This window comes from Sinohyriopsis cumingii, chromosome 6, assembly GCF_028554795.1.
Source record: "Sinohyriopsis cumingii isolate HCF-2022 chromosome 6, ASM2855479v2, whole genome shotgun sequence".
Lineage (NCBI taxonomy): Eukaryota > Metazoa > Mollusca > Bivalvia > Unionida > Unionidae > Sinohyriopsis > Sinohyriopsis cumingii.
Window position 1 is genome coordinate 115,317,703 of NC_142966.1, and position 14,453 is coordinate 115,332,155.

Consider the following 14,453-nt stretch of genomic DNA (forward strand, 5'->3'; position numbering starts at 1 on the left):
GGATTCACACTATTAAGGATATATACAAACAGCAATAACAATATAAAAGTCACTGAAGCATAAAATTGGGATGTAATGATCTAGATTTGCGTTATTATTCTCAAATGTTCATAGGTGAAATTGGAACCAATATATTGAGGATGCAATGCATGAAAAGCTGAACACAAATGTCACTCAATCTTGTAAATCAGGTCAGAAAGACATAATTTTTGTATGGATGAGTAATTTTAAGGAAAGAAAAAAAAAAAGATTAATCATAATCCAAACAAAAATTCCTTTAATGTTTAGGTATATACAAGTGGAAAAATATCCAGCAACATACACAATATAGTATGTGTTTACATAAAGTCAGATAAAGAATTGTACACTAATACATGAGAAATTCAATGAGTTTGGATACAACATCCATAGACGAATAATAATACATCTTGATGCAAGGTTTTTCAGACGGGTGATTTTTTTTAAGCTACTGTCATGTGAAATCTCACTTAAATCCAGGAAATAACTCACCCACCTCCAAAGCAAGAAATACAGTTGCCCTCACTATAAAGCAACTCAGTTTACTGATGCACGTATTATAACATGGGCATGGACTTGTATCCAATTCAATGCTCTGAATTCTGGATAATCATTCCTACTTAATGATTTCACTCATTCTGTTTAACAAGAACCAATGAAAAGGCAATTTCACATCATCAAATACCATATTCCTGTGCTCTATGAACCATCATACCACAGCCTAGTTGGAACATCCCTCAGTATAAGAATCCTCAATTTTATTGCTTGTTAGGACTCTTCATTATTATGCATCATTAAATTAGTTCTGTTGGAACAACCCTGAATAATAAGAATCCTCACTTTTAAGGCTTGTTATACCTTCAGTACAAGCCTCCTTACTATTATGTATTATCATTACAATCTTGCTGGAGCATCCATCAGCACCATTCCCCACTTTTATGTATCATTATAACAGTCACGTTGAAACATCCCTCAGTCGAAGTCCCCACTTTTATGTAGAACTGTAACAGTCATTGAAACATCCCTCAGTCCAAGGCCACACTTTTATGTATCACTAACAGTTGTGTTCAAACATTCCCCAGTCCAAGTCCCCACTTCATGTATCATTACAACAGACCTGTTTAAACACCACTCAGTCCAAGTCCCCACTTTTATGTATCACTGTAACAGTCGTGTTCGAATGTCCCTCAGTCCAAGTCCCCACTTCATGTATCATTATAGCAGTCCTGTTTAAACACCACTCAGTCCAAGGCCACACTTTTATGTATCATTTTACAGCTTTGATAGAACATCCCACAGTACGAGTCCCCACTTTTCTGTATCATTGTAAAACCTTGTTGCAACATCCCTCATATAAGATTCTTCATTTGCAGGGCTTGTTTTTACAAAAAGAATGAATGCAGCAGGATCAGACCAGTTCTGGCTGATTGCACCCTAACAGTCTTTAGACATGAGATATACTCAAACTTGCTGAGTAGGTTTGTAAGATCTAACTTTTGTAGAATATATTTGTAGGTAATTCTAAATTTTCTTGAGCTTATTTGGAATGATAATTACCATACATGTCAAATGACTGCTGGAAGACTTGGACAAATGTAGAACACTGAAGATCCAATTCTTATCTCATGTTCCGTATTTGGCACATAATGGCAATGAAACCATTGAAATAAATATTAAATGAGGTATGCCATTATTTACCCAAACCTGTTTACATTTGTATTTACAATAGTTAAAAATATGTAATCAACTGCCTCTAGAAGTTTAATTTGTTTTTTGTTTCTAAATCTTCACTAAACAAGTCCACCACATTTTAAAATATATTTAGAAACAACTCAGGGAAAAAAGTACATGAGACCACATGAAAGGATGTCTTCACACCTTATTCAGACCACTGCAGTCACTGATGTTACAGGTCAGAAACCTCAACTTTACATCTACATGTTTAATGGTAAATTCAATAATGAATGTGAATTGTTCAGAATTTATAAAACATTTGGTGAGGTTTTGAAATTTACCCCCCCCCCAATAAATTGCATGTTCTAGTGGCAGTTGATTAAACAGTTATATGCCTATGGTCCACAAACTTGACATATTTGGTCCAAGTGGTCCCCAGTGTTGAAAATGTTGGAATGTTGGACCACTCTATTTCAACTATTCAAGCAACCACCCTTTGTTATCAGCCAATTTCTTCATTTGAATTCTTTAGTTTTTTTGTCAGTGGCATATCCAGACATATAAATTTTTGTAGTTGTAAGTGGGGGAGGAGAGCGTATACATGTAGGCAAGAGGTCTGTGGATTGAAGCCTCAGCTGGGGACCTTTGGTCAAAGCTCTCAAAAGAAAGGTCCTGCATTTTTAGTCTTTCCAGGGCATAGTTGTAAGCATTTAAATGTAAAGAAAACTTATTCTTGTACATATTCTGATTGTTTTACTCATTTTTTAGACAGGGCTGGTGCATGCTTACTCCACCCTAAACTAACCCATTATCTGTTCATGTCTGCCAACTCCAACCTAAACTCAACCATTATCTGTTCATGTTTGCTAACTCCAACCCTCATCAACATCTGCTCATGTCTGCTGAGGTTGACTGATGAAATGAAATACCTACAGTCATTGCAACCTTTGACAGATAAATCAATGAATGTAAGTACCCACCATTTGTTTTATAACACAACACAAAAATTGAAACCCACAAAACCGAAACCACAGTAACTACTTTTCAATTCTCTTAATGCACCCTATTTCATCACTGAAAACATTTAAGAAAATTCACCCATCCATCAGTAATACTGATGATTTATATACATGTATATATTAGTTCTGTACTTATATTTGTTATATACATACATTAGTTACATGCATATATTAATAAGCATGACTGTCACGTGACATTACAACCCAACTTTCATTCAAGCATTAATTTTGAAACAGCAACAGTCAATTTCACAATCTGAATTAAATACAAACACAGCAGATAGTCAAATCTCATTACATCAACATTTGGAAAACACATTAGTTTACTGTTAGGACAGAATATAAATTATGTAGTCTGACAATAGCGTTGATCTTTGTTAACAAATGTACAAAATTACCTATGTAAACCAAGTTACAGCTACACTGTCCCTAGGAATGAAATCAACTGACCAAGTCTTAATCTGACAGAAATCAACTGACTAGGTCTTAATCTGACAGAAATCAACTGACTAGGTCTTAATCTGACAGAAATCAACTGACCAAGTCTTAATCTGACAGAAATCAACTGACTAGGTCTTAATCTGACACAAATCAATTGACTAGGTCTTAATCTGACAGAAATCAACTGACTAGGTCTTAATCTGACAGAAATCAACTGACCAAGTCTTAATCTGACAGAAATCAACTGATCAGGTCGTATTCCTTACTGTAAAGAGAAGTCATCAGTCATGATTTCTGATCTACCAGTAACTCCCTGATGTGACCAAGTTTGTATAATACACCAAGTACTTGTGCTGATAACAGAGGGGCTTGACATGATCACATATAACAAGATGGCAGCATTTTGGCAGCTCTACTGTTCCAAAAAAAGTGAGAAAAAGGTAAAATAAATACCTGTCATATTCTGGTCTGATGATCCAAGAAAATATGTCAGAATAAATTAATACAAATGGTTTTCATGAATTGTTTACATGATTGCATCAAAGTTTACAACAAAATTGTTGCTTTGGATTTAACACCATTTTTCAACACAAGATTGGCCATATATGATGTCTAGCATATCTGGTTGAATAAGAACCTGGAAAAACCCCAGGAAAAACCATTGACCTGTGGGAAACTATTAGCAAGCTTCCTCACATGCTATGTACACCAACAGAGGTAATATATCAGAGATCTGTAAAGATGAGTGCCCAACCACTAGTCACTCAAGACCCCTTACAATGATGTCTGAACCTCTAACATAAAAGAAATTGAACTACATTTTCAATCTTGTAAATCAGTAAATAAGTGCTTGGAGGAACGTCATCCAAATTGCATTCAAAATTAAAATCAGATTGCCAGCCATTCTTCTAAACAGTGCAATAAAACAGTGAGCATATCAATCATCAGTGATATTTTGCATGACAAACATAAAACAACAATAACATTCATGGACAATGAAGATGTTATATGGCACTGAGCAACGAAATATGAAAAACTGAAAAAGCTTTATTCATGTGGTTTTTGTATATATGACCTCATATGTGACAGATCAAATTTTTTTGAAAAGATTAAACAGCTTCGTAGGGATCGGTAAATGGATGCAAATTTTCAATTTTCAACGACTTGTCAACAGTGATATAATAATTGAACACTGCATACTACATGACTCAAAGGGAAGCTGCGAGTCCAAACCTTACACCAATGACAATGAGCTTAGGTAAGGATCAGCCTCAGGGATAGATAAACTTTGATCCCTAGTTACTGGCAAATCAGCACAATGTATTGAATGAACCTTTGACCTTAGTGTCTACATTACCAAAGAAAGCAACAAAATGGCATGGATGATAGCTAGTACATTCCAGGACTGTATTATAAATTTCATCAAAAAGAGCATATAGCTTGGATATAAAATGTGATTTTACTATTGGACAACGCTACGAGCCATACTAGTAATGGACTTTAGCTAAAAATGTGATATTGAAAATCTGTCAGGTCCAACATGCCTTACATGTTCAATCCATAGACTCAGGAATAATCCACAAATTTAAGAGCTACTAAAAGAAGCTTTAATTTCATCTTTTCTTTCAGTGCACTAAGAAAAATGTAGAACACAATGTCTTTATTAAAATTGCAATAATTTTTGTGAATCAGGCAAATGCTTCTGTAAAAACTTCAACCAAAGTCAACTTCTGTATGAACATTTACAAGGTACATGACAGGGCTTGGACTGAAATAATATGACCAGCAGTTGCTGCACCAACCACCTACAGAAGCCCACATGGATGCCATGGAATACATCACAGCCGATTTAGATGGGGGAAATGCTCAGTGACAGTACTATTGTTTAGATTGTCAGATTCATGAAGTACAGATCATAAGTGATAATGAGGATGATAAAGAGAAACAGGTGGTTGAGAAGTCAGATGCTAATCCATTATTTGGTGATGATAACTTGTGTGCCATTGACTTTTGCAGTGTGAATCAATTTCAGAAATCAATCATGGTTTGTGTACTTAGATGACTTGATACTGATTAATGTGCTCCTTGAATATTGTGAAATTTGTGTTTTAACAAAGCCTGGAGTATTTCATTTTTCCAAAGTCCATTCTATTCATTTCTCTTGGATTATTCCAATGGATTAGAACATAAAAACACGTTAGACTATTTCCTGATACACGCTCAAATACATCATGAAAACTCATATTTGCTTATTCATGTGAGACTGATAAACAGTAATGTCAGTTAGACTGAATTTTCTATTTACCAATCCAGGTGTCTATCAAACAATATTGTGATACCTTCAGTATTAATATATGTATTTCATTAAATGGCATTGGAATTTACTTTACAAAAGAAATTAGATTTTACTCATATCATTGTCATTTTTATTTTATAAAAGAATTATTTGTCAGAAAGGAAAGCTGAAATAAATATCTGTGGGTAAAATGAAAGAAAATATTAGAAAATACAACAAGCATATTGTCCTTCCTTTTTCTCTTCTTTCTCTTTCAATGATGTGTACAGCCTAACAAGAAAGGTAACTCATGATGAATAAAATTGCATATATCAATATAACAGCAAATTTTTTGTTGTTTTTGTATACAGGCCTAACACCATTTTTTAGTACATGATAGGCTATACACAGAGCCAGTATAACTGGTGGTGGAAGAACCTGGAAAACCTCAGGAAGAACCACCAACCCACGGGCAGCTACTGGCATGCTTTCACACATACCCACATAGGCCGAGCCAAAGAACAGCAAACTTGATATAATAACAAAACTGCTTGCAACTTGGCCATTCACTGTAAAAAGAACAGACTGTACAAGTAAATATATATCTATAATGTTATTAACATATAACTTCATCATATCTATAAAGTTTTCATTGGAAAATCAAAATATTTTTACCCTCTGCCCTAATAAAGTAATAAATAAAGAAAAAAGTTTTATACAAATATATTCTATTCAATTTTAAACAATTTCCTTTAAAAAATTAAAAATTACATCATTATTATGCTTTATATAATCCTCAACTTTTTGGGTATAAATACTATCTTAATCACAGCAAATTATTTGCCAGTTACTTTTGCAATGAAAATTCAATGCTAAATACAATAGAAAAGATGCATGTTCAGTGATCCCTTACCCAAAGACCCCAGTATAACATGGTTCCTCATATAATACAAGTTCAGTGATCCATCACTATAAAACCCCAGTATAACATGGTTCCTCATATAATACAAGTTCAGATATTCCTCACTATCAAACCCAAATATAAAATGGTTCACAAGATAAAACAAGTTCAGTGATCCATCACTATAAAACCCCAGTATAACATGGTTCCTCATATAATACAAGTTCAGTGATCCATCACTATAAAACCCCAGTATAACATGGTTCCTCATATAATACAAGTTCAGATATTCCTCACTATCAAACCCAAATATAAAATGGTTCACAAGATAAAACAAGTTCAGTGATCCATCACTATAAAACCCCAGTATAACATGGTTCTTCATATAAAATGGACAATGGCATGGACTCCATTACATTAACTTGTACTAGTTTTATCATTGTTATTTATATCATTTGCATTCACTGAGAACCAACTAAATGTGGTTTCACACCATTAAATAAATTAGTTTTGTTGTTTTTTGTACAAGATACCGTCATATGACTGTGTTGTCACATACAGTATAAGAAGTCCTCATTTATAACACTTTGAAACATACCTCTGTGTATCATGTCCTCACTTATAACACTTTAACAAACCTATGTAATATAGGCTAAATACCTCTTCACTTTTAGCACAGTGTAAGATACTCTGTATTGATGTCCTCACTTGTAACACTACACAAGCAGCATTTTAAAGAGCAGAGTTAAAAAAACTCAAGACGCTGATAAAAATGCTACAAACATACAACATGAATTGTATAACTGAGCCAAGAGCATAGCCCAAACTTTCCCATCAACAATTAGTCCTTTATATAAGACATTGCACTTCTTTTTTATCCTTTCAGATGTCTAATGACATCATACCCTCGTTAGTATGAAAAAGTGTGATGTCTTATTTATTGAACAAATTAATGATTGGAAATCTGATGCCAGCAAAAATTTTCCACTTAGGGAGTAAACAGATCACACCTAAAATTAGGTTTCAAAAGAATGATGTATGCAACAATTGTACACCACACTATGATGTGTGTCACTTGTAAACCATAATATAATGTCTGTCACTTGTTCCCCATGCTATGTACATACTTCTATGATGTGTGTCACCTATGCACCATGCATTGACACATATTTTAAGCTCTGATGTTGCCACCATCACTGTCAGGAAAGTAACCTATATATACAACACTTGATAAGAAACAATCATAATTTTGGCAGAATTTTATTGAAAATTATTTTGTACGACTCTCTCTATTGTAGCTTAGCAGACAAAACACAACAGTGATTGGTCTGATTTGCAGAAACACAAGACAGCCTCAAGCTTATGAAAGATAAATTGTAAACTGGTACACTGACATGAAATTAATCGATGCTGCTTTTAGTGTTGTACTTAAGCATTGGCTGGATAAACAGAGGCTGAGCTAATGAAACTGGAGTACACAGATTTTAGCAAGTCTTCTTTCTTTCAAAATGCATCTTTGTATAGATCATCGTATTCTGATATATATCATCAAGGAATATTACAAATTGTTCAGTAAACCACAAAGCAAATGATCAAAATTTTCAGAATTGACTATGTACAATGATTTCACTAATCAACACAAAACTTAAATGCTATACCCCTGTTACTGACTTAGACCGTACAGTCTATGATCACTCTTCACATTATTTTAAATATTTATGGATATACCATATATACTCACATATAAACCAAATAATTTAGAAAAATAATAAAGCCTGGAAGAAAGGGTGGGGGGTCAGCTTATATGAAGGCCAAGGTCTAAAGTTGAAATTTTTTAATTTTTTGTCCTTCATCACCCGTATTTATTGTTAATGTATGTTGCCAAAGACCTAATGATGCCACAAAGCTCATATATGTGCTGTCTTGACATTTTTTGTAACTTAACAGGTAGGACAATGAATGAAAAACAGATACTACCATAATTTACTTCTATCGGATACATGTCCATCCTCCCAAAAATGCAACATGCATGTATTATGAGCCTTGGTTGAATGTGTAATTTTCAAGAAAACCACCATATTAGTAACATCTCAATCAAGTGTTTAACCCTCAACTAATCAGTGATCATTAAACTCTACAGTACTTTAAAAATGAATGCTAGTTTATTTCAGTGTTAATTTGAAAAGAAACTAAATACAAAAATTAATATTTATGATTCTGAAGGTATTTATGACAGTAACATTTTGGTACCGAGTATGATAGTCTTAAAGCAACCAAAATGATATTCTCCGTGAGGGTTTGTGTTGCAGGCAAATAACAGGCAAGTAGGAGTATACGAGTAGGTGTGATCAATTATTCAATTTATAATTTGTGGGATTCCTTTGACAGATGTGTTTGGAAGTAAAAGACAGCCACCTGGATTTTGTTAAAAGCATACCTGATGTACTGAAAAACCTGACCACACACAATCACGGGATTCCTTTGACAGGTGTGTTTGGAAGTAAAAGACAGCCACCTGGATTTTGTTAAAAGCATACCGGATGTATTGAAAAACCTGACCACACACAATCACGGGATTCCTTTGACAGGTGTGTTTGGAAGCAAAAGACAGCCACCTGGATTTTGTTAAAAGCATACCTGATGTACTGAAAAACCTGAGCACACATAATCACTATTTATCTTCTACTATTGTTTAGTTGTCTATAAAGCAAAGTTGTTTGTTAGCTGTAGAGTGCTGAACTACCAGTTTACTTAATCTGTGGTACATAACACCTCTGGGATAATGGATTTGTTTTGTTGCACAATGCCAATGAATTTATATATCAACTCTCTCATGTATTGTTTAACGAGATAAGGCAGTAGTCATGGTTTCTACTCATAGTTCTAACTGTCACACATGCTTGAACGAACTCCACTCTGATAACCAATCACATTTTTTCTCACTGAATCACGCTAGTAACAAAAACAAAAAATGAAATGATGATAAATAATTATCCAATACAAACTGACAACCAACCACCCATGGATAAAGTATAAATAGGAATACTACCAATATCAAAAGTTATTTCAGTTTAATATTTCTAGAAATTTATGGCGATCAGTTAAATGAATAGTGTTGGAAGTAAAACAAAGCATTCTGCTCATGATACAGCCTTCAAACTTAAAGTTATTGAATATGCAGAATCAAATAACTGTGCTGCAACATGCAAATTTTGTATAAACGAGATGCAAGTATGACAATGGCAGAAAAGCAAAACAACATTAGAACAAATGCCAAGAACAAAGAAGGCTCATTGGACTGGGATCGCCTCATTCTCTATACTGGAGAAAGAACTCATTGATTTTGTAAGTGAATGACAACAAAACAGATACATTATCACAATGAACCGCAATTCGTCTGCATGATATGCAAATGGTGAAAGATGGCAAATATGAGTTGGCAGATTCAAAATTTGTTTCATCAGTCGGTTGGTGTTCACGTTTTATGAACCAGCATGGTTTGTGTCTCAGGCAGCAAATGAAAATAGCATAAAAACTACCAAAAGACTTGGCAGAAAAAAACTGAATCATTTCAAAAGTTTATCATCCAATGCAGAAAGGAGTGCTCATTCGAACTATCACGAGTCAGATATATGGATGAGCATGAAATTTCCTGCTGGTGTCATCATTTTTTCACATAACAAGGGATGACTGGATGAAAGTGGTATGGTTGAGTGATTGGAGGAATTCTGAACAAGAAACCAGGTGTACTTCTTCAGAAACCATCAATGCTTGTCTGGGATATATTTCAAGCACACAAGACAAACAAGGTCAAAAAGGCCGTAAAGAAAATGAAAACTACATTGTCTGTGATACCAGGAGGTTTAACATCAGTTTTACAACCTTTTCATGTCTGCCTAAACAAGCCATTTAAAGACAGCTGATGAAAATGTGGTCTAAATGGGTTAGTTCAGGCACAGTGAAGTAGACAAAAGGGGAAAAAAACATCAACTTGGTCGCCAAGTGGGTCAAGGATGCATGGGACTCAATTCCATTGGAAATGATTAAAATCACTTAAAAAGTGCTGTATCAGCAATGCCAAAAAAGGAACTGAGGATGATATTTGAATCATATGATGATGAGGAGAATGAGAAGCATGACACAATATCAGATGACTCTGATGACATTGATGGCATCTACAATGACAGCATGCCCATAACAGACACCAAGTTTCATGAACTGTTTGGTAATTCCGATACTGAGTCAGATTCTAAAGGATCCTAATGATCGAGTTTTTATAATTCAGGATTTTAGTATGACGATTTTTTAATTTAAATTAAGACTTAGCATTTAAGATAAATTTTACTTCTTTGTTTCGAAACATAAATTAATATTTGTACTTTCCTTTTTGTTAGGTTTGAAGATAATAATTTTAGTAACGTGATTTGCCTAAAAAAATTCAATGACAACTCACTTTGTGCATTCTGTGACATAGACTAGAATCTATGGGTTGCCTTATGCATGGGTCATGCACTTTTGATGTTTTTATCTGTTCAGGGGGTTGACTTATGGATGGGTCATGCACTTTTGATGTTTTTATCTGTTCAGGGGGTTGACTTATGCATGGGTCATGCACTTTTGATGTTTTTATCTGTTCAGGGGGTTGACTTATGGATGGGTCATGCACTTTTGATGTTTTTATCTGTTCAGGGGGTTGACTTATGGATGGGTCATGCACTTTTGATGTTTTTATCTGTTCAGGGGGTTGACTTATGCATGGGTCATGCACTTTTGATGTTTTTATCTGTTCAGGGGGTTGACTTATGCATGGGTCATGCACTTTTGATGTTTTTATCTGTTCAGGGGGTTGACTTATGCATGGGTCATGCACTTTTGATGTTTTTATCTGTTCAGGGGGTTGACTTATGCATGGGTCATGCACTTTTGATGTTTTTATCTGTTCAGGGGGTTGACTTATGCATGGGTCATGCACTTTTGATGTTTTTATCTGTTCACGGGGTTGACTTATGCATGGGTCATGCACTTTTGATGTTTTTATCTGTTCAGGGGGTTGACTTATGCATGGGTCATGCACTTTTGATGTTTTTATCTGTTCAGGGGGTTGACTTATGCATGGGTCATGCACTTTTGATGTTTTTATCTGTTCAGGGGGTTGACTTATGGACTGATAAGCGAGTATATACAGTAATTAAAGTTTGTTGACAAAATCTTACAACTCTCGTTTCTCTTTCATATGTAATTACTAAAAATGTCACAGATGAATGTAAGCCATGTCAGCAAGTAATGTGTATTCTGGTCTACTAGGTATTTGGATCATTTAAAAAACATAGTATAATCAATTAAAATGATGCTATGAACCAATCAAGGATTTTTAAATTACAACAGATTTCCAAAATATATGATGGTAATTGCAGAATCTTTACAATATATAAACTCTGCTCTCATTATGACTCCATAAAATGAAGGTCATAATAACAATGGAGAGGTATTCTGTGTGATTGAACCATTATTTCTATAGTAATATTATATATACATTCAATTTATGATCAAAAAATAATCTGCATAACTGATTCACTGGAAGTTCACACAGGGGAATCTTTTCTTATTACTGCAGTTACTCGAGTGTAAACTAGTCTCCTGACCTTAATTTAATTGATGCTGCTTTTAGTGTTGTACTGAAGCATTGAGAGATACCAATTTTCATGGAGTACCAATTTTTGTTGAGCAAAAATTTGTATGGGTACCAAATTCTGTAGGGTAACAATTTTGTATGGATTTCATGGTTTTAAAGACCCAGTGAAAATATGACACTTCTGGCAAATAGGACCAGTTCCCAAATAAATTATTTTAAGTACCAACAAAAATACCATTTTATCATGAAATCCCTAAAACCTGTATGTAAAAGAAGACGAATATTAAATTCACAGTATTTCATAAAATGCTGTCTGTAATAAAAAGAAAGTGCTTTTATTTCTAAAGGTTTGTTTATTTAATAATGCATTCCCAAAGCTGCCAACCCTCAAAATGTAATCACTAACACAAATCTCTCATCTAGACCAAAATCTCTAAATTTCAAATTTCAAATCTGAAATAAAACTGGTATTTATCCAATCCCCCCCAAAAATCATTTTTACATATATTTGTGTCCACTAGACTCTCAGACAAGCAAGTGAAAGGAAAATTCACTCTAAAATGGCCATTTTATGATCTGATATTCAAGACAAAATTATTCTTTCTCATTATCTTCCCAATTCTTGATGTATGTAAGCCCATCACATCTTCCACTATGGCTTATGTTAATATTATTAGAGTTGCATACCTTGTAATATGCAAACAAATCAACACATCTGCATGCTATGTGGCTGTTCTTGAGTGCACTCCATTTTTAACTTCTGTGAGGCTTTTTGCCTGAGTTTGATTAGGCTGCATGCCTGTGTGCACCATTAGGCTTGGAGAAGAAGAATGATATGCAGAAACTGATTGGTTAACATGCACTAAAGAAGCCAATCAGATGCTGCATTAGGAATGTGACTTGGCTGGTGTTCTGGTTCTGTTTTCATTCAATACACAGTACTGAATTGGAACATCACTCAGCCTTTTCCAAGCTACCATGGAAATGGCTGATCGGTGTTCTTATTGTAAGGATACCATCTACATAATGATAATTTAATCCTTTATCAGAATCTGTGATTCGATTTGATCCATAATGTATTGGCAAATGGGTAAAAAAAAATTTTTTTTATAAAGTACAGAAGTTCACAGGGGTTGACATCTCTGCATTCTGCTGGACTCAACACTAGTATAACTGGGTTAAAGTGGTGGCTATCAATGTAATTGTGCATACTGACCAGTCTAACTGCCCAGCAGGTGGAACGGTTTACCATTTCTACGTATCTGAGCCTGTTTATCAGGAACCCATTGGATTACCTGTGCAGTTTGCCCTATGTATAACATATAATTTTTCAATGTTTATAACTTCAGCCTTCCTCATTCACTTTTCAAGAAAGTTTCACCACATATTTACAAGTCCTGTGTGAATCTCCAGTATTTATTTTACAAGGAAAGAAAAACTGATTGCAAAGGAAAAGGTAAGTTAAAAAGTAGCTGGAACATTTTTCTGATAGGTTAATTATTAGCAACAAGAACAATTCATCTTAAATTGAAGATGAACACAACAAATATATAACAATAATGTGATCACTTGTAGAACAGAATCATTTCTTCCTCGTGCATGGCCAATCCAAGCCACCACATGCAGCTGAGATGATGAAATACAAAATGACCTGAAAAAAAGGAAAGTTGGATATTTAACAACATTCTGTATTAATATTACCAAGTTTATTCTTCATAAATTTGTTTTCTTTGTGGCATCATCATTATCACCACCATCACTAATATCAGTTTCATCGTTACAGTTGTGGTCATTGCCTCTGCTTTCGACATTATCATTCCCACTATCAATGCATTTGTCATCATCAATCATCATCATCATCTGACATCAATATTTACATATTTGCTGTTATGGCTATCTTTTGATTTTCTCAACATTCAAGATGAAGAATTCTTTATTTATTCTCAAGCATTACATGCTTGCTGAGTACACCACAAATTTGTTTTGAATATGGAAAAATAATGTATGCAAATGATATATTGTAAATTGCTATAACTTTGCAGGTATTAAATTTTGTGGTTTTATTCATGGGTACTTAATATTAATGTAGATTTGTCACTTATAAAAAATAATCAATATAGAGCAATAATATTATACGAACATTTAGTTACATGCATTGCCAAGCAAATAGGCTTAATCCCTACTGCAGTAAGTCGGTTCATTACACCCTACTGCAGTAATTTTGTTCATTATTTAGGTTATTTGTAGGGCCCCGAGTGGCCGAGTGGTTTAAAGCGCTCTCCGTTACGGATCGCTGCCATCTCACCTCTGTCTGCATGGGTTCGAGTCTCAGATTCGGCTAATGTGGGTATGTGAGAAAGCTTGCCAGTAGCTTCTTGTGGGTCGGTGGTTCTTTCCGGAGTTTTTCCGGGTCCTTCCTCCACCATTAATACTGGTCGCCATGTATAGCCTATCGTGTGCTGAAAAATGGCGTTAAACCCTACAACAACAACA

General features: G+C 34.5%; 1 protein-coding gene across 2 annotated transcripts in view; it reads right to left on the minus strand.

The window, feature by feature from the left end:
• Positions 1–260: 260 nt before the first annotated feature.
• LOC149797780 (vesicle-associated membrane protein 7-like) overlaps positions 261–14,453 on the minus strand; it is a 41,908-nt gene continuing 27,715 nt past the window's right edge. The window contains exons 9-10 of one of the 2 annotated variants that reach the window (XM_089962729.1): positions 13,530–13,611; positions 261–5,996 (exon numbers count right to left, since the gene is read on the minus strand). In XM_089962729.1, the coding sequence (XP_089818855.1) occupies positions 13,543–13,611 (69 nt within the window). In that variant the 3' untranslated portion in view covers positions 261–5,996; positions 13,530–13,542. Of the gene's footprint in view, positions 13,612–14,453 lie in introns of both variants that reach the window. The other variant, XM_089962728.1, reaches the window with a different exon arrangement.